Below are 20,556 nucleotides of genomic sequence, written 5' to 3' on the forward strand. Positions count from 1 at the left end.
GACCTGGATTCAAATTTTGGCTACACTAGATAATAGCTGTAAGGACTTGATCAAGTCAAATTCACCATTCTGAGCCTCAGTTTTCCCATCTGTAAAATGGAGAAAAATCATACCTATCTCCGAGGGTTTAAACTGATTTTTTGGGGTGAGGGAGGAGTGGGGAAAGTTCATTTAGCAAACACTAACAATGTTACCAACTCTTCGAGAAGGAAGGTAATTCTATTTCCAGATTTCACAGATGAGCTAATAAATTCAGACAGGTTGAGTGACTTGTACAAGGTCACACAGGAGACAAATAATAGAGTTGAGGTTGAAATCCATGTTTATGTGGCTCCAGAACTCATGCTCTGACTCGCCACAGGAGCTCAACAAGAGTTATCCCTCCCCGGCCCTTCTGGACAGGTCAGCATTCCAGCTCGGTCAGGAGCTGAAGGGCCTTTTGAAGAGCTGAGCGGGGCCTGAGCTATCTCAGGGGCAGGATCCAGGGACAGGTGGTACATCGGGGCGCAAGACATACCTGGTAAATGGCCGTCCCTGTCAGGGTGGCCGAAAGCACCAGCTTCAGGGGGAGTCGGAATCCTGCGGTCCCCAAAAGAGGGGGTGTGGTGAACCCCACTCCCATCCAGGCCCAGGAGCCCCCTCCTCCTCAGGGGCCCAGGAAAGGGGCCAGAACTCATGGGACCCTGGACTAGCAAGGCCCGCTAGGGGCTGCCCCTTGCCCCAAGCTGGGGGGTGTCTGTCGTGACGCCCAGGGTGCTGGGGCGCAGAAGCCGGCCCCCCACTGCGGCCGCTCTGCCCGAGGGAGGGGCTCGCCTTGGCCTCAGCCCCCACCGCGTACCTCGCTGTGGGGTGTAGCTGTAGTGCCTGCAGCAGGTCCAGGCCCGGGACAGGAAGCCCTGCTTGGCGGCGGGGGAGCTGCAGAGAGACTCAGGCAGGTGGGCACCCTCGGGGGACACAGCCTCGGAATCTGTTCACCCCCCTCTCTGCTTCTCCGTGCTGCCCAGGGCAGCCTCCCAAACAAGCCTGCCGAGCCAGCCCCGTCTGCCCGCCCGCCCCGGGACCACCCTACCCCACCCCGGGGTGTGCCTGGGACCTCACCTGCTTTCCAGCTTCTTCCGGCAAAGCAGGTATCTTAGATACTCCTCAGAGAAGCTGCTCTGCAGCCCCTGCAGGGACAAACAGGTGTGCGGATGTGGCCTGCCTAAGCCGTCCCTGCGCAGGGCCCCACAGCGGGCACCCAGTAGGTGCTCTGTAATATCCTCCCGGCTGTGGTAGCAGGGGTGGAGTGCGGAGAGGCCCACCCTCCCCAAAGCTGCTCTGTTCTCCTCCGCAAACGCAAGGCGAGTCACAGTCACCTCATCGAAGGACTCTCACCACTGGGGAAGTTCTTCCCGGGGTCTAGCGCCAATCCTCTCCTGCTTTACTCAGCCACGTCTCATCACCGCTTCCTTCCTGGCGTCTGGCCTCTGCTAGCTGAGACTGGGGACAACCAGGAGCCTAGGACCCATGGGCACATTCCCTGACCAGGACACAGGCTAGGACATTCCAGGTCAGACCCCCCCGGCCTCTTTCCTCCTCCTACTGCTCAAGGGAAATCACCAGGGGACCGGAATTGTCTAAGCCACATTCTAGGCCTTAAGCTGCCTGCGAAGTGACCGAGGCCCTGGAAAGACGGGGCGAGTCCTTGAACCAGATGATTGACGGGCCACAGGGCACGCCACCCGTTGCCATGGCAACCCTGGGATCCAGAGCGGGCAGGGGTCAGCTCAAAGCCTGGCTGGTCTCCTTTGAGACCTAAACCTTTTTGACCGAGAGCCAAAGAGGATTTTATTCCTCTGGAGACTTGGGAGGAAGGGCGTGCAATGCAGGGAGAGGCGAGGCAGAGACGCACGCACGCTGGAGGAGGCGAGGGGCACGCTGCTGCGTGTCCCGGGGAGCGCTCCCCTCTTCCGAGCGGGCTGCTCGAAGGTGAGGACGGTGGGCTTCCCCCAGAGAGGGTGTCAGGACGGCGGCGAGGAAACCGCCCTGCTGGGAACTTATTTGCCACCAGGAGAGTCCGCGCCAAAGCGAGGGGCGCTGCTCAGACCGGGGGGCTCGCGCCGCAGCCCGCGCTCCGCCCCTGCGCGGGATCTCGCTCGCCCGGCTGCAGGCTAATGATGCCTGAGGCAATGCCCACCCTGAGCCTGGCTCCCGGCTGCAGCCTGGGTGGGGCCGCCCGCTGGGCCCTGACGCCCCGCACAGCCACAGCAGAACCGCGCACCTGCTCCTCGCCCAGGGCTCCCCGCGTCAGCCCCCGCGGCCGGCGCCTAGCCTGAGCCCCGTCCTAGACGCCGCCCTGCGCCTTTCCTTCCCCTTCCCCACCTGAAGAGCAGCGGTGTCCTCAACTTTTCCTGAGTCTGTCCCTCTTCCCTTTGGGGGCCTCTGGGTTTTCCTCGTCCTCCTCTCTCACCGGGAGGCTGCCTCCCCTGCGTTCTCAGGGCATTTGCTTGAGCCCCCCTGCACGTACCACACTGCCCTGTGGACATGTGTTGCCACACCCATCTCTGCCGCCACGCTGAGAGCCCATGGCAGCCAGACTCCAGGGCAGTCAGCTCAGGCTGTAGCGCCCAGCCCAGGCCCTGACACACAGTAGGTGCTTAGCGGGCTTCTTAATAAGATGGCAATATCTTGGAAGAACTCTGTCTCAGCATGATGTATTCATCCACCTGTCCATTCATCCATCCATCCACCCATCCACCCATCCATCTATCCAAAAATTCAAAAATATTTGCTGAGTGTCTATTATGTGCTAAGACCTGCCAGGTGCTGCAAATACAGACATGAGCAAAGATGGGCAGAGATGGGCAAACCCATCGCTGCCCCTTTACTCCTGCTCTGCAATGCCTTCTCCTTATTCTCTCTCCACTCCAGATTGCCCTGTCTTTTAAGGCCTGCCAAAATCGACTCCTCCAGGAAGCCCTCCTGACCTGCCTCGGTTCTCCCAGATCTCCCTCATACACAACACTCTTCAGTTGTCACCAGCCTAGAGTTGGTCCACAATGCTGTCCTGCCCTGGGGGTGCCTGATCCCTTCTCAGCACCTGCAGAGCTCCTCCTAGGCGCAAGGCTCCTTGGCCTGTCTCAGTCCCCCAGCTGGACCCTCAGGGCTCCAGGGACAGGGCTATGACTTTCCTGACTTCTGGCCCAATCCCCCTTCGCGGAGTCCCCGCTGTACACAAAGCCCCGGGCCCAGCCTTCCCCATCCCTGGAAGGAAGCACCACCGAGTGGGTGCGCTCGTCCCCAGGCCAAGCGTGACCGCCTGCGTCCATGGCACCGACAGACGTGGGGGACCGCCCTGCCCCTTTACCTTGGACCCTGCTCCGGCCCCAAGGCGGAAGCTCCTCGCCAGCTGCACTGGGTACCAGAGGCTCAGGAATCCGAGGCCCAGCAGGAGAGGCAGGGAGGCCAGCAGGGAATAGTACTTGTAGACCTAGACAGACAGACCGACACCAGACAGCCTACCTTCTGCCTCGTCCCCCAGCCGAGCTCCCAGAACCAGAATCCACTTCTCTCCCCACCCTATGCTGGGCTCCGCGAAGGCCCCGCGGGTGTCTGGGGGAGGCTGGAAGGCGCTGGCCCTGCCCCCTGGCCTGGGCCGCCCAGCACAAGCCTGTCCACTTGCCCCCTTGGCCCCCATCCAGGCCCCTGGACACCCCCAGCCCTTAGAGGAGCCAAAAGGGTGGAGGTTACCTAACTCTCCTCCTTACCCCCTGGAGTGAGGCCTAAAATGGGGGCACCCACTTTCCATGTGCCTATGTCCCTGGCACTTGAACACAGGCTCTGGAAAATTAGACAAAGACCTCATTTTGGGTCTGCTCAGTTTGTGAACTGGGCATCAGGGAAGTGGATGCCCGACCTCTGGGGATGGGCACTTTTTGCATTTATTCATTCATTTGTGAGTTCAATACATTTTTATTAAGAGCTTAGTATGTACTAGATTCTAGGTGGTGAAAAAGACCAACCAAGTCCCTCCTTTCAAAGAAACCACCCGGTCTTCAGCTCCACCCCTTGGATTTCGTGTAATCCCCTCTATTTCCAGGTGGGGAAACTTGAGTTGCCAAAAGATGACAAGGTTTTCTCAAACCACCACCATGAGCTGATATTTTGTATATTTATTTGTTTGTTTACTGTGTCGCCCTTTCTGGAATGACAGCTCTGGGAGGCCAGGGGCTATGTCTGTCTTGTTCACAGCTGTATCCCCAGAGCCTGGAAATGTGCCTGCTACAGAGTATGTGCTTCGAAAATTGTGTGGAATTAGTGAGTGAATGAATGAACAAATGAAGTGGACTGCTGGATTCAAACTCGGGTTCTTTGCTCCAAAGCCTGCAGCCTACCCTTCAGCTCCAGCCTGGCCAGCTACACACGGAGACCGTGAGCCGGGTCTGGAGAAGCAGGATGTGGGGTCCTGGGGTTCTTTCAGCCCTCGAGACCACCCCAGCTCAGCCCTTGCTGCTCTCCATTTCCCTCCACTTCTGTTCTCACTCCAGTCTGGCCAGAGGAGGGCTGAGGAAGCCACATGGGACCCGCAGGCTTGCAGGCTTCCGTCTCCTCCTTTCTGTCCCTGTACCCCCTCCCGGCCCTCCTCCTAGCCGCCCGCTCCCGAGCGCAGGCCCAGCTGCCCCGTCCTCAGCCCCTTCCGTCGGGCGGCAAGTGCGGCCCATTCAGAGAGGGATGGAGTCCTCCCCATAATGGAACGCAGCAGGGTCCCAGCACACGAGCAGCCCGGCGCAGCCGCCCTCCCGCCCCAGGCCCCAGCGAGTCAGCGGTTACCTTGGGTGCCTGGGGACACTCCGCCCACTGCCAGACCAGCACCCCAAAGTGGGCCCAGGACAGCACGCTGCCAAGGAGGGACGTGGCTCCGTGTCCAGCCACGGCGCAGGCGGCCAGAGGGTAGTAGAGGGCGGGGTAATAGAGCAGGGCCAGCAGCTTCCAGGCTCCTGGAAGGCGAGACGGGCAGCCACGTGAAGGCGGAGGGCAGCCCCGGGGCTCCTCCTTCCAAGCCCCTCCGCTGGCCAGCGGGCCCTGCATTCAAGCCCAGGCTCTGACTGGGGTCCGCTCCGTGATCTTGGGCGCGTTACCTCTTGGAGTCTCAGTTTCCCCATCTGTAAAATGGGAATAATAAGAGTCTGTTAGTGAAGGCTAAATGAGAAAGGACATGTGCGGGGCTGAGCACAGGGCCTGAGTAAACGCTCAATAAACAAAGCTACTGCTTTGTTAGTGTTCCCTTCTCTGACCCTCAGTTTCTTCCACTGTAAAATGGGTCCAATATCCACACTCTATGGGGCCATGTCCTATCCCGTCACCTCCACTGAGCCAGGGCCCCCTCCCTATCCTCCTTCAATGGACAGGGCGTTCAGCCTGTGCCCATGAACGAGAGAGGGTCTCCCTCCTGGAAGTGGGGTTTGCACAACAAAGGACACTACAGACAGCATATTGGAAGCTAAAATGGGGCGATCTGGGGCATCGCGGGGTGTGGGGGGATGCAGCTGGGGAGAGTGAAGTGGCAGCACCTTCTAGCAGCAGCTCCTAACCTAGTGCAGGAGCTTTTCCGCTCACCTCCTGGGTGGTGCCCGATGCTCGGGATTCCCCACCCACCGCCTGGCCCACGGATTCAGCCCCAGGGGCCTCAGGGCACCGCGTACCTTGGCCGGGTGACGAGGCCAGGGCCAGGAAGGGCAGCGGGTCGTCACTGAGCAGCAGCGAGCAGAGGGAGCTGAAGAGGACCGTGAAGACAGCAGCGGGCACTGCCCGGGGCCCGTCCTCGGCCAAGAAATCCACAGGGCTGGTGCAGAGGCAGGGACGGGGCAGGAGGGACCCCCATTACCTCCAGGCCATGCTCCGTAAACCAGATGGGGAAACTGAGGCCCCTTCCTGCTTGCATGCGTTCATTCATTGACTCACAAATATTTGGGCTCTGCCTTCTATGAGCCTGGCTCCGGGCCCAGTGGGAAGTGACTCAGAATTCCCCCACCTCCACCCCTGTCCCCCCACTCACACAGTAGAGCGCGTCAAGCACTGCTCCCGCCTCCCCTGGAAGCGCCAGGAAATGGCCGCCTCCACACTAGCGGGTCTGTCTGGGCTGGCAAACCTTCAGAGAGCTTGGGAGTCACAAGATCCTGGAGTAATGGCCACGGCCCCTGGGCTGGGTGTGGACTCGGGGCAGGGGCCGGTGAGTGGGCACGGCTGGGCTCAAGGTGGGACCCCCAGGCCCGCGCTCCTGCACCCCAGCTCGGGCCCTACAGCTCCGGCCGCCGCTGCTCTTCCCCTAGGCCCGGAGCCCTCCCCCAGGCAGGGCAAGCTCTTTCCAGGGCCAACCAGAAGGCAGAGAGCCCAGACTGGGTCCCCACAAAACCAGCCCGGCAGGAACCCCCTCGGCGTATCGCTGAGGGCTGGGGTGCAGGGTCTGGGGTGGGCTCCACCTGCTACACTCTCAATCCTCTGGCCTCACCCACCCAGTCTCACCAGGCCCATCCCCTAGGGTCATCCCCGTGGGTGCTGGGGCAGGAGGAGGCCTGGGGGGACAGAAGCACAGTCCCCATGAATATGCCTTTAAGAAGCAGGTCCAGGGAAACAGACTTTGGCCCAGTGGTTAGGGCATCCGTCTACCACATGGGAGGTCCGCGGTTCAAGCCCCGGGCCTCCTTGACCCGTGTGGAGCTGGCCCACGCGCAGTGCTGATGCGCGCAAGGAGTCCCGCGCCACGCAGGGGTGTCCCCCGCGTAGGGGAGCCCCACGCGCAAGGAGTGCGCCCGTAAGGAGAGCCGCCCAGCGTGAAAAGAAAGTGCAGCCTGCCAGGAATGGCGCCACACACACTTCCCGTGCCGCTGACAACACAAGCGGACAAAGAAACAAGATGCAGCAAATAGACACCGAGAACAGACAACCGGGGGAGGGGGGGAAATTAAATAAATAAAAATAAATCTTAAAAAAAAAAAAAAAAAAGCAGGTCCAGCCGATGCCCTTGGAGGAAACCAGGGCCAAGACGGCGCGTGGGGAGGGGGCTGTGGGGTGGTCCCAGCCTGTCCAGACCCCACAGAGGCCTGAGGCGAGGGGCCTGGAGCCAGACTCCTTGAGGGGGTGTTGGAGTCTTTTCTCTCATGTCCTGGGCTGTCCCTCCTCTCTTCCCTCACCTACCCCACCCCCGGACCCCTGCCTAAACCTGGAGATCAGGGCGGGGTAGGGAAGGCCCCCAAGCTGAGACGGGTGGGGGTGTCACTGAGGCCAGGGCTGGCTTGCAGGCACCTAACAAACCGCCCACCCTCCCAGGGGGCCCCTGCCAACAGAGCCTCCCGCACGGGGGTGCCCGGCCACGGCACCTACCTGGGCAGCCCGGGCCTGCCGTGCCCGCAGCGGGGCCAGAGGCGGCGGCGCCTGGTGAGCACAGCCAGCAGCAGCACGGCGAGGACCTGAGGGAGAGCATGGGTGGGGCCTAGGTGTGCCTTGGGGGTCTGAGTCTGAGGGCTTGGCCTTGGTGCCCACAACAGCCTCCTCCTCCGGTGAGCAGTCCTGCGGCCCCTGGGGCCTGGCCACGAGGTGACACAAGTCCGGGGGGCTGGGCTCAGTCTGGGCCCTGGTTTGGGATCCCACCCTAGGTGGAGCCTGAAACCCCCTCCCACATTTGGGCTCCCAGGGCCTCCCCGGACCTGCCGGGGACACCAGCCGGCCCTCTGCCCAGGCTGGCAGCAGCTTGCAGCCGGACTCACCGACAGCGAGGCCAGGCAGGCATGGGAGAGACCGGGCGGGATGCTGGGGTGGCAGAAGGGCACGGCCCTGCAGAGCGAGGGAAGGCCGGCTCAGGCAGGGCAGGGACCCCAGCCGCTCAGCCAGGGCCTGGGGTCCAACGCCGTGGCGCCTGGGGCCCCACCCCCACCTCCCTCTACCCTCTGCCTGCCCAGTCGGCCCGCCCCCTTGGGTGGGCATTCCAGAGCCCTCAGGCCCCTGTGGGACGCCCGGCCCTGTGCCAGGCTCTGGGGTCACGGGGCTGAAGGAGAGAGGGAGCTCCCAGGGGAAGAGAGGGCAGAGGCAGATGTGACGGCCAGCCCTCCCCAGAGCAGGCCAGCCCGGCCTGCACCCTCTCCCTGCTCCCCCAAATGCCTCCTGCCCTTGGAGGCCCTCACGCCTTCCTACCCAAGGAAGCCTCCCTCCCTGCCTGCTCCAGACCCCACAGGCCTCTCCTCCCCTGAATGTACTACCAGGGCCAAGCAATCAAGTGCCTGGTCCTACGATCTTGCCCTCCAATCGCTGAGATACAAGGTAGATCTGTGTCCTTGACTGAAAGGACCTTCCCTAGCTGCCCCCGCCCCTGTGACTTACATCTCTTTTCCCCCCATTTCCCTCTCATTAAGTACTTCTGAGGACAGTTGGGCAGGTTGTATACTGCACAAAAATGCATGGCCAAGGGAGTGAGTGGGAGCTTGCCGTCCAGGCCAACCTGCTTGCCAAGTCCTGCGTGCAGAGCTGCGTGCCCAAGCGGGGATCCATTTTTCTATTCCACAAAGGTCCCTGTGGGCTGCCCTCAGTGGCTCTGAGCACAAAAGTAGGTCCATGGTGGAAAGAGATTGGTGAGAAAAATGAAGGCCTCGACTGCCCCACCTGGGTCATAGGGCAGGAGTAAGGGGCTCAGGCAGGAGTGTGGCCCTGAGCTCAGGGCTGGGCATGGGCCTCGGAGAGCAGACAGGACTGGGGTCCCGGGAAGACGTGGACCTCCAGGCTTGCCCACCCGGAGCCTGGGAGCACCAGCAGGAGGACGGCAGTGTGGGGAAGGCCGGGCAAGGTCTGGTGGGACAGGGGCCTCAGAGGAAGCCCTGTGCTGCAGCTAGGTCCTCCCTTCCGAGGTGCTCAGCGCGCCTGCCTGGGTCCCCTCCTGCTGTGGTGAGAAGAGGCGTCCCCAGGCTTCAGCTTCCGGGGTGCACTCAGAGGCTGGGGACTCTCTGCTGGGCAGCCCAGCCTCCCCTGAGCAATGTCTTTCAGGAAATCCCAGAGTAGGAAGAAGCAGGGCAGTGTCTGGCCGCGTGGGCTTGTCCTTGGCTGGGAGGCAGCGCACGTCTGTTCTGGGCAACCTCTTGGCCAGGCAGGGCCAGCCTCTTCCTGAAGCTTTACAGGTAGATAGGGGCCTTGTAGGGGTACCAGGGCCCCACAGTCTGAACTCAGGTTTACGCTCCCCACTCCCAACTCCGCTGTGCAGGGCAGGATTTGGGGTGGGGTGGGGACCAGGTCCCTGTTCTTTCTGGAGTCCTCCCTCCAGCCTCTCTCAGCCTGCATCTCCTCAGTTAGGTCAGTCGACCCTGTACCCAGGGCCTACCAGGCGGGGAGCTCTGCAAGCTGGAGCGGCCTGAGAGATTTCAATGGACCTGACCCCAAACCAGGAGCCACCTCTGCCCCTGTGGATCTCCTCCAGGGCCCTGTCTGTACCACCTTGGTCCCCCCTCTGACCCTCAGCTCAAATTGTTCATCCAATAAAACATGTTTGGCTGATGTGTCACACCCATGCTCTGTCTGTGGGACAAGCAGGATGGCCGGGAAATAGCTAGAAAGAACGACACCTCAGAGTGGTGACTCAATCCTAGGAGAACCACAAGCAGATGCTAACAGACGCAGAGGAGGGAGCAAAACCTCGGGCAAGACATGGGGGGAAGTGATATTTGATTTGAGTTTGAAAGATGGTGAGCATCTCTTCAGGCAGAGAAGTGGAAAGGCAACTGCAGGTAGAGGGAAGAAGGTGAGAAGGCAGAGTGGCAGGCAGTGGACAAAGGGACTGGGCCAGGCAAGTCTCTGACCGTAGCTGAGAGAATAGGTAGAAAGCAGATTATAGCAGGTGTGGGAGGTAACTGGGGAGCTACTGAGGGTGTTGGAGCAAGGCAGTGGTCTGGATTGGAGGAGATTTTTCTGGCTGGATGTGGATAATAATAACAACAGCAGCAGGAACTAGCACTTACTAAGCACTGACTAAATTCCCGAAGCTGCTCGTCCCACATATTCAATCAGTTATTACCTAAAAGGTGGGTGCATTCATTAGCCCCCTAGTACAGACAGGGAGACCAGGGTTCAGAGAGGTTAAGCATTTTGTCCAAATCACACGGTAAAGTGGCAGAGCCAGGATTCAAATCAACTTTGTCAGGCAATCCTGACCACTTTTCTGTGCTGCTCTTGTGGAGGACAAGTGGAAGGGGAACCCCCTGCCCCAGGAAGATGCTGGGGCACTAGTCGAGGTTTGAGGGAAGGGGTACATGAGGGACGATATTAAGTGGAACCAGATAAAATTGCCATTTCTGTAAGTCAAAGACAGTCAAACATCAGCAATTCTGATTGGTTTGATACAAGCAGCAGGAGGAATGGAAAAGGCAGGCTATAGTTCAGAACTCGTTAGGAGGAAGACTTGACACGCCTTGATGTGGGGGAGCGGAGGCAAGGGGAGCGCTGGGGAGGGGAGGCTTGGCCTCAGCTGGTCGGAGGTGGTGGCAGCGCCCGGGCGTGGAGCTGGGCCTGCAGGGAGGACACCAGAGCGCCAAGGCAGCCGTTCTAGAAGCCACGCCGGGCTCTGAGCAGGGGCAGCCTGCTCTGGGGGCCTGGGGAAGGCTGACTGTCCAGGGCGGGAGCGCCGGGGGTCGGAGCGCTCAGGAGGACCGGCGCCCTGCCCCGGCATCCTCACTGCCAACTGCAAAAGGGCAGCAGATCACCGTCATGTTTGCCCCCTAAGTGGGAGGAGAGGCTGTGAGGAAGCCCCCCAATTCCACCTTCCCGGGCAGCCCTCTGAGTGGTGGGGAGGTGAGTAACATCCCGGACACCTGCGGCAGGTGTGCGTGGGTCCCCAGGCTCCGGACGGGAAGCTCGCCTTGATGGGGAGCACAGAGCACGTGAGCGCACGTCTAGCAACCCATGGTAGGCGGGGCCTGTACCCTCTGGCCAGAGTGGCCTCCGGTGGCGGGTCAGGAGGGCCAGCTCAGCTCCTGTGGTCCATGCCCAGAGCAGACCCGGCCCGACCCACCTCCTGTCAGGTCCTGGCACCACATGGGCGCCTGGATAGGTGGGACCAGGGGCCCGAGGCCACCCAGCCAGTCACCAGTGCCTGCCAGCCCCGACCCCAGCCTGGGCCGGGGCACCCTGAGGCGCAGAGAAGAGCTGCCACCCAGAGCTCTGCTAAGCTCTGAAGCACAGCGGGAGAGCTGAGCCCAAGCTCACCTCCCCGGGATCCCCTGGGCCCCAGGCCTCCCCCTCCCACCCTTGGGGTCTGGGGCAGGGAGCCTGAGCTGGTTTGGCTAAGTAGACGCAGAACAAACCTCTTCCTCCTGCGGTAGAAGGAGGCGGCTGCAAATTCCCGGGGCTGCCGCATTAGAGGAGCCCTCCCCGCTCCTAGAACCGCCCCGTCCCTGCCCTGGACGCTACATTACCCTAAGGCCGGCTCTGTGGCTGCGGCGGGACCCTGCCTCACCTCACCTTGAGGCTCCCAGGGATGCAGCTTTAACTAGGCCGGGACCTGCCTCCTCACAGTTCCGGGCCCCTTCCCATCCCACCTGCCTACCCCACCCCCCCAGCAGGGAGCTGGGGAGCCCGCAGGCTCTCAAGGTCAGGAGTGGGAGCAGACTCCTGCTGCCACCAGGGCAGTTTTCCAGGTGGTCAGGAACCCAAGTTCTCCAAACAGCTAACCTTCCCCCCCAGGCTTGGGTGGGGCCTCTGGCCCTATGAGATGAGCTGACCCAAGCTGGGCCAGGCCGCAGCCCCCGGGCCAGCACACCAGCATTTTTCCTTCCCCAGCGTTGGCTGTTGATGCAAAACAGATGTGTTCACATCTGGCTCCGTTGCCCTCCAGCCTCACCTTTCCAGTTCCCCAACCCTCAGACAGAGCAGGGAGGTGGGGGTGGACCGGGATGGGAACAACAGGGCGGGAACTGAGCTCTGGGTCCCACACGGGCCGGGCGTCCTTGGCAGCGAGCGGGGGGGGCATGGAGCGGCCCAGCTCCTCCGCCAGGGTGCCCGGACTAAACAAAGCTAGAGAAGGACTGGGCGGAGGCAGCCGGGCCAAGGCCTCAGGCCCCGCTGGGGCGGGCGGAGGCTGCCCCTGCCTCCTCCCGCCCTCCTAGGGCTGGCCTGGGCGCTCTAAGGAGAGCAGGACCTCATCCGCCCGAGGCTCCGAGGCCATCCAAAGACAACAGGGCGGCTCTTTCCACCATGGCCCCCCACCCAGCTTTCTCCCCCGCCTGCCCAGAGAACCTGACTCTAGCAAACGCCACACCCCAAATGGTCACCACCGAGACCAGCAACCCCTTGAAGGTCAGGCGCAGCCCTCCTCCACCCCTCCAGTGCTTCTCCACCCAGACCACAGGCCAGACTCACCCGCGAGCGGCTAAAAGGATATCTACCCGGGACCACCCCAGGCCTTCTCCAAGTGGATCTGCAAGGATGGGGCCTAGGAATGCCTAGTTTGAACATACCACACGGGAGGCTTTCAGGATAGCAGCCTGGCCCAGGTCCCCCACCTCCAGTATCTTAACAGCAGGGCAGGGGCTGCTGTTCTCTTTAACAGATGAGGAGGCCAAAGCCCAGAGACGCCGTGACTTGCCCAGCGTCACACAGCAAAGGAGCGGCAGAGGTGGGGCTGGAGACTAGATCTTAGGAGCTCAGGCCCAAAGCCTGGCTCCCCCGACTCGTAACCTCCGTCCCACCCCACAGGGCCACAGGGCCGGGCCCATACTCACGCCTCCGAGTGGGGCTCCTCTCCGCCCCGCGGCTCGTCGATGTACCAGCTGCTGTCGTAGTCATCTGCAGCACCCGCGGTCTGGTTGCCTGCCGCCGGGGACGCCATTCTCCCGGCCCTTCTCCTTTGACCCCCAGACAAGAGGAAAAAAGCGGCTGCAGATGTGAAAAGAGGCTTAAAACACCAAAAACAAAGAAACTTTTCTCTTTAATCCCGAAGGTTACTTTCTTGCTTTCAGTTCTCTGGGAAAAGCGCTGCCTGGAGTGAGGGCCCGGGCAGGCGGGCACTGCGGGGGGAGGCCTCCCTGCCCCCTCCCGGCCCGCTGGCCCAGGCTCGCCGGGTCCTGCAGGAGACAGCTGCACCCCCTTCGGGGTCCCTGGGACTCTAGCTAGAGCATCTGTTTGTCTGTCTGTCCATCTTACCAGCAGAGCTTGACCCAAAGGGCCATTTTCAAAGCTTTGCTCAGTCCAAGCAGCCTCTAGATACCCCTACTCCTTCCCTTTCCCCAGGCACCCTGAGGGACCTACAGACACCTGGAGGACCGAGAGAAGGGGCGCAGAGATGAAAGGGCAGGCGGGCTGCAGCCGGCTCAGCAGGATCGGGGAGGCGGGGAGGGTCTTGGGGGGTCCCAGCTGGGCTCCCGCCCTGCCCCCACCCACTCCCCGGTGTCCAGCCCAAGCCCCCCTTTGTTTGGGCTTCTCAAGACCATCCCCCAGCCTCATCCTGCCCCACTCTGGCCCCTCTGGGCGTCAGTGACGGGAACGTACAGCAGGCCTTGGAAAGCCCCCTTCCTGGAGTAAGGGGTGCCAGCTCCATGGGCGGCCAGAGCCCCCCGAGGGGCATGGTCAGGACTGGCCCCGGGCACCTGACCGCGCACACATACCTGCCTCCAGCGCCTGCCCCCAAGCCCCCAGACCTTTGCCCGCCGCGTCTGCAGGGCCCCCTGTGCGAGTCCAGCCTTCCCGCAGCCCGGGAGCGCGGGCGGCCGGGGCGGAGGCAGGGGGAGCCCGTCCAGTCCTCCTGGGGTTTCCACGAAGGAGGAAACATGTGTCTCACTGGTGAAACCTTTCTGTTTCTCCAACTTGATTTCACAAGGAGATAACTCACGCCCACAAGGCGGAAGTCGGTCCTTTAAACATGATCCAGACCCACACCAGTGGGCAAGACAGGCTCCGCCCGGCCTTCCCAGGGGGGGAGGAGGGCAAGGCCTCCTGCGCCTCCCCCAGGAATGCGGACCCTCCCCCACCCCAGGCAGGCTCTCCTCCTGCGCCGCCCCAGCCCCAAATGCAGATGAGAGCAGAGGGCAGTTTCCCGTCCCTTCCCGGGGGTGGGGGTGCAGGGCCCCGGAACCTTGAGGCTGGTTGCAGGGATTCCCGCGAGTCCCCTCCTGGGCCTGGCCGGGAGTTGCCTGAGGACACTGAGTACCCCGCAGGGGTCAGGGCCCTGGCCCTTCCAGCCGAGGCGTCCTTTTAACAAACTTCAAAACATTCCTTCCTTCCTTCCTTCCACGTAGGTTTCCTGAACACCTGCCACGTGCCAGGCAGTTCTGAGCGCTGGGGCACAGGAGACTGCAGTTCAGTAGCGGAAAGTCAGTCAATAACCTTGAGAGCCTGAGGGCTCGAAACGGAAGGCGTGGGCGCGGGCATGGGGTGTACCACCGGGAACCTGATTTGGTCTGGGAGGATCAGGGAGGGATTCCTCAAGAAAGTAATCCTGCAGGGGAGCGCTGGAGGGAAGGAAAAACCCACGCAGCAGCAGCAGAGGATGAGGGGCAAGGGGAGCAGGGAGAGGCAAGGACGTGTGCTCCTGATGGAGGGAACTGCATGGGGGAAGGAACAGCATGGGGAGGCTCAGAGTGAAGAGGGCTGGAAATCCTAAGCTTCCCCATCAGAATTCCTCGGCCAGGCCCGTCTGCCAGGGCTAGGGTCTGAGTCCTCCCTTGGCATTAGGTCCTCCCCGTCCTTCCTGAGTGGACCCTCTTCGGGGAGGAGGGCTGCCCATCCCCCCATAGGTCAGGGCAGCGACAGCCGCCTCACAGCTGAACTTCACTGATGCGGGAGCCCACACTGGCCCCCCTGCCTGATCCCAGGGGATCACAGGAGCTTCCCGGGCCTGGCCGCGAGCTCCCTGTGGGCAGAACCCGGCCTCTTCCTCACTCCTTCCCCCCCTTCCCCAGGCACACGGCCCGAGGGACTCCACAAATTAGTTTTGGCAAAGCCATTGTCAGTTCTGGCAACCGCCACAGCCCACGGGACAGTCCTGTGCAGCCCCACTCTGCGCTTTCCACGGCCCTTCTGCTCAGACCCTTAGTCCAGGGACCACCAACCCCTGGCCGTGGCAGGCCCCTCCAGGGTCCCCCTTCCTCCCCTCGCGGGAACCAGTCCACAGCGGGAGCTCGCGTCCCCTCCAAGGCCTGGGCGTTTCTTCCTTGGAGGGAGCCTGGGTCTGCCTCCCCGCGCTGGTTCATTCCTCCGTTCAGCACATATTTATTGCCTGCTGACTCCGTGCCAGCGCCTGTGCTTGCTGAGAATGTAGCGGTGATGCAGGTGCGTGAGGACCTGACCTCAGGGAACTTATCTAGCGGAGGGATGGGGGAGACGGAGCGTCTTGTGCCATGAGCGCTGCAGGTAAAATGGGGGGGGGCTGTTTAGGTCAGTGAAGAGGGGATACTGGAGCAGAGGGGTGTGGTCCAGGCACACTCCCTTCCTGACAGCACCCCCGGCACAGCACCCACGCCCCCACCTCCTTCCACACTGGGGAGATGCAGAAGCCCCAGGGAGACCTAAGCAGAGGTGAGGAAGTGGCGGGCTGCCTTCTTCTCGCCTGGTGCGGGCACAGCAGCAGAGGGCAGCTGGAGGCCTGTGCCCGGTGCCTTGGTCAGGGCAGGGCTGGGGACAGGCAGGGGCTGGTCAGGTCAGGGCAGTGGAAATACCCTGGCGGTGTCGGCAGCCTTCCGGAGTTTGAGCCTTGGGGCTGTGTGACCTTGACTGAGTCCCTTCCCCTCTCTGGGCCTCCTCGCAGCTGCCAAGAGGGACGTGCCATCTGGCCTGGAGGTTCTTTGATGATGGGCTTCTCCTCCCTCCTCTCAGTGACATCATGGGTGAGGAATGTGGAGCCGCGCTCCAGTGACGGTTGTAACAAGGAGGGCAAAGCGCAGAGAAACTGCAGACAGCCCAGGTACCCCACGGCCCCCCCTTGCTGTCCTTTTTTTCTCAGAGTCTGTTTTTAACTTTATTTTGTACATTTAATAACTGAAAATATAAAACAACTAAAAAGAAAAAGCAGTTGAATAAAAACATACATTTGTCATTCAAATGGACTGGATACATGTAAGTTTTCTTTTAATCATACAATATGTTACGCAATATATTTGGTTCATAGTAGCGCAATCATACAGTATTTGTCCTTTTGAGTCTGGCTTGTTTCACACGACATAGTGTCTGTCCTCCAGGTTTGTCCGTGTTGTCATATGCTTTACAACTTCATTTCTTCTTACAGCTGCATAATATTCCATCTGTGACTAGACCACATTTGTTTATCCATTCATCTGTTGACGGACACCTGGGTTGTTTCCAACTTTTGGCAGCTGTGAATAATGTCGCTGTGAACGACGGTGTGCAGATGTCTGCTCGTGTCACTGCTCTCAGCTCTTCTGGCTATATACCCAGTAGTGGTATTGCAGGGTCACGTGGCAAATCTATATTCAGCTTCTTTAGGAACTGCCAAACAGCCCTCCACAGTGGCTGTACCATTCTGCATTCCCACCAACAGTGAATAAGTGTTCCTCTCTCTCCATATCCTCTCCAACACTTATAGTTCTGTCTTTTTAATAGTGGCCATTCTGCTAGGTGGGAAATGACATCTCACCGTAGTTTTGATTTGCATTTCCCTAATCATTAGTGGTGCTGAGCATTTCTTCATGTGTGTGTTTTGTTTTGTTTTGTTGCCATTTGTATTTCTTCTTTAGACAAATGTCTATTCAAGTCTTTTGCCCATTTTTAATTGGGTCATTTGTCTTTTTATTGTTGGCTTATAACATGTCTTTATATATTCTGGATATTAAACCCTTATCAAATATGTGATTTACAAATATTTTCTCCCATTAAGTGGGCTGCCTTTTCACCCTTTTGACAAAGTCCTGTGAGGTACAAAAGTGTTTAATTTTGAGGAGGTCCAATTTATCTATTTTTTCTTTTGTTGCTCGTGCTTTGGGTGTAAGGTCCAAGAAACCACCACCTACTACAAGGTCTTGAAGATGCTCCCCTACATTTTCTTCTGGTAGTTTTATAGCCCTGGCTTTTATATTTGAGTCTTTGATCCATTTTGAGTTACTTCTTGTATAGGGAGTGAGATAGGGGTCCTCTTTCATTCTTTTGGTTATAAATATCCAGTTCTCCCAGCACCATTTGTTGAAAAGACTGTTTCATCTCTTTCACATTGACTCGGTAGGTTTGTCAAAAACCAGTTGACTATATAGGTGAGGGTTTATTTCTGGGTTCTCAATTCTGTTCCACTGATCTATGTACCTATCTTTATGCCAGTACCATGCTGTTTTGACCACTGCAGCTTTGTAATAGGTTTCAGGGTCAGGCAGTGAAATTCCTCCCAAGTCACTCTTCTTTTTTAGAATGCTTTTGGCTATTTGGGTACACTTTCCCTTCCAAATGAATCTGGTAATTCCCTTTTTTAATTCTATAAAGTAAGCTGTTGGGATTTTGATTGGCATTGCATTGAATCTATAAATCAGTTTGGGTTAGATTGACTTCTTCACAATATTTATTCTTCCAATCCATGAACATGGGATGTCTTTCCATTTGTTTAGGTCTTTTAAAATTTCTTTTAGCACTGTTTTGAGTTTTCTGCATATAAGTCCTGAACTTCTTTGGTTAAATTAATTCCTGGGTATTTGAGCCTTTTTGTTGCTGTTGAAAATTGAATTTTCCCCCTGATTTGCTCCTCAGATTGTTCAGTACTAGTGTGTAAAAACATTACTGATTTTTGTGGGTTAATCATATCCTGCCACTTTGCTAAACTCATTTATTAGCTCAAGAAACTTTGTCATGGATACTTCAGGATTTTCTAAGTACAGGATCATGTTATGTGCAAACAGTGAGAGTTTTATTTTTACTTTATTTTATTTTGGGTTTTTAAAAAATATATTTTTAATTTATTTTTAAAAGATACATAGATCACACAAAATCTTACATTTAAAAAACATAGGAAACGGACTTGGCCCAGTGGTTAGGGCGTCCGTCTACCACATGGGAGGTCCGCGGTTCAAATCCCGGGCCTCCTTGACCCGTGTGGAGCTGGCCCATGCGCAGTGCTGATGCGCGCAAGGAGTGTCCTGCCACGCAGGGGTGTCCCCCGTGTAGGGGAGCCCCACATGCAAGGAGTGCGCCCCGTAAGGAGAGCCGCCCAGCGCGAAAGAAAGTGCAGCCTGCCCAGGAATGGCGCCGCCCACACTTCCTGTGCTGCTGACGACAACAGAAGCGGACAAAGAAACAAGATGCAGCAAATAGACACAGAGAACAGACAACCGGGGAAAGGGGGGGGGGGAATTAAATAAATAAATAAATCTTTTTAAAAAATAAATAAATAAAAATAAAAAATAAAAAACATAGGTTCCTATATGCCCCACAAAAGAGGAGTTTTACCTCCTCTTTTCGTATTTGGATGCCTTTTTTTTCCCCTTGTCTAATTGCTCTAGCTAGAACTTCTAGTACAATATTGAATAACAGTGGTGACAGTGGGCATCCTTGTCTTGTTCCCGATCTTACAGGGAAAGCTTTCAACCTTTCCCCTTTGAGTATGTTGGCTGTGGGTTTTCATCAGATCGAGGAATTTTTTTTCTATTCCTATCTTTTGAAGTGTTTTTTATCAAAAAAAGTATGCTGGATTTTGTCGAATGCCTTTTCTATGTCGATTGAGATTATCATGTGTTTTCTTTCCTTCAATTTGTTAATATGGTGTGTCATGTTGATTGATTCTCTTAGGTTGAGCCAGTCTTTATACCAGGAATAAATCCCACTTGGTCATGATGTATAAGTCTTTTGATATGCTGTTGGATTCAATCTGCAAGTATTTTGTTAAGAATTTTTGCATCTATGTTCATTAGAGAGACTGGTCTGTAATTTTCTTTTGTTGTAGTATCTTTATCTGCCTGTGGTATTAGGGTGATTTTGGCTTCATAAAATGTGTTGGGTAATTTTCCCCTCTTCGATTTTTTGGAGGAGTTTAAACAGAATTAGTGTTAATTCTTTTCAAAATGCTTGGTAGAATTCACCTGTGAAGCCATCTGGTCCTGGACTTGTCTTTGCTGGGAGATTTTTTATGACAGATTCAATCTCCTTAAATGTGATTGATTTGTTAAGTTCTTGTATTTCTTGTAGCATCAATGTAGATTGTTTGGGCATTTCTAAGAATTTGTCCATTTCATCTAGGTTGTCTGGTTTGTTAGCATACAGTTCCTCATAATGTCCTCTTTTTTTTTTTTTTTAAAGATTTATTTATTTATTTATTTATTTCTCTCCCCTCCACCCCCCCACCCCGGTTGTCTGTTCTCTGTGTCTATTGGCTGCATCTTCTTTGTCCACTCTGTTGTCAGCGGCACCAGGAATCTGTGTTTCTTTTTGTTGTGTCATCTTGTTGTGTCAGCTCTCCGTGTGTGTGGCACCATTCTTGGGCAGGCTGCACTTTCTTTCGCGCTGGGCAGCTCTCCTTACGGGGCGCACTCCTTGCACGTGGGGCTCCCCTATGCGGGGGACACCCCTCGTGGCAGGGCACTCCTTGCGTGCATCAGCACTGCCCATGGGCCAGCTCCACATGGGTCAAGGAGGCCTGGGGTTTGAACCGCAGACCTCCCATGTGGTAGACGGACGCCCTAACCACTGGGCCAAATCTGCCGCCATATAATGTCCTCTTATGATTCTTTTTATTTCTGTGGGGTTGGTTGTAACCTTCTCCCTTTCATTTCTGATTGTACTTATTTGCATCCTCTCCAAATTTTTTCTTTGTCAATTTTATTGATCTTCTCAAAGAACCAGCTTTTGGTTTTGTTGATTTTCTCTATTGTTTTTTGTTCTCAATTTCATTTATTTCTGCTCTAATCTTTATTCTTTCTTTCCTTCTGCTTGCTTTGGGATTGGTTTGTTGTTCTTTGTTTAATTTCTCTAGCTGTTCAGTTAAATCTTTGAGTTTATCTCTTTCTTCTTTTTTAATATAGGCATTTAGAGCTATAAATTTTCCCCTCAAGGCTGCCTTTGCTGTATCCCGTAAGTTTTGATAAGTTGTGTTCTTGTTTTCATTTGTCTCAATATATTTATTGATTTCACTTGCAAGTTCTCCTTTGACTCATTGGTTATTTAGGGGTGTGTTGTTCAGCCACCACACATGTGCAAATTTACTTTTTTTCTTGTCTATTATTGATGTCCAGTTTCATCCCATTATGATAGAGAAGGTGCTTTGTATAATTTCAATCTTTTTATATTTATTGAGAGCTGCATGTGTCCTAACATGTAGTATATCCTGGAGAAAGTTCCATGGGCACTTGAGAAAAATGTGTAACTTGCTGAATTTGGATGCAGTGCTCTGTATATGTCTGTTAGGTCTAAGTTGTTTATCATATTGATCAAGGTGTCTGTTTCCTTGTTGATCTTCTGTCTAGTTGTTCTATCTAATGATGTGAATGGGGTGTTGAAGTCTCCAACAAGTATTGTAATTTTCCCAGCATTTGTCTCATGTATTTTGGGGCATCCTGGTTAGGTGCATAGATATTAATGACTGTTATATCTTCCTGGTAATATATCCTCTTATCAATATATAAT

At 56.7% G+C, this 20,556-nt stretch overlaps 1 protein-coding gene across 4 annotated transcripts in view; it reads right to left on the reverse strand.

Annotated features, from left to right (window-relative positions):
* STRA6 (signaling receptor and transporter of retinol STRA6) overlaps positions 1–20,556 on the reverse strand; it is a 32,679-nt gene that overhangs the window by 9,514 nt on the left and 2,609 nt on the right. The window contains exons 1-11 of one of the 4 annotated variants that reach the window (XM_023584113.3): positions 13,614–13,809; positions 12,732–12,885; positions 7,743–7,809; positions 7,360–7,445; positions 5,682–5,821; positions 5,118–5,141; positions 4,810–4,976; positions 3,347–3,469; positions 1,099–1,166; positions 839–915; positions 518–579 (exon numbers count right to left, since the gene is read on the reverse strand). In XM_023584113.3, the coding sequence (XP_023439881.1) occupies positions 518–579; positions 839–915; positions 1,099–1,166; positions 3,347–3,469; positions 4,810–4,976; positions 5,118–5,141; positions 5,682–5,821; positions 7,360–7,445; positions 7,743–7,809; positions 12,732–12,838 (921 nt within the window). In that variant the 5' untranslated portion in view covers positions 12,839–12,885; positions 13,614–13,809. Of the gene's footprint in view, positions 1–517; positions 580–838; positions 916–1,098; positions 1,167–3,346; positions 3,470–4,809; positions 4,977–5,117; positions 5,142–5,681; positions 5,822–7,359; positions 7,446–7,742; positions 7,810–12,731; positions 12,886–13,613; positions 13,810–20,556 lie in introns of those variants that run through there. The other 3 variants (XM_023584111.3, XM_012518842.4, XM_023584112.3) reach the window with 3 other exon arrangements.

This window comes from Dasypus novemcinctus, chromosome 3 (genome assembly GCF_030445035.2).
Source record: "Dasypus novemcinctus isolate mDasNov1 chromosome 3, mDasNov1.1.hap2, whole genome shotgun sequence".
NCBI lineage: Eukaryota > Metazoa > Chordata > Mammalia > Cingulata > Dasypodidae > Dasypus > Dasypus novemcinctus.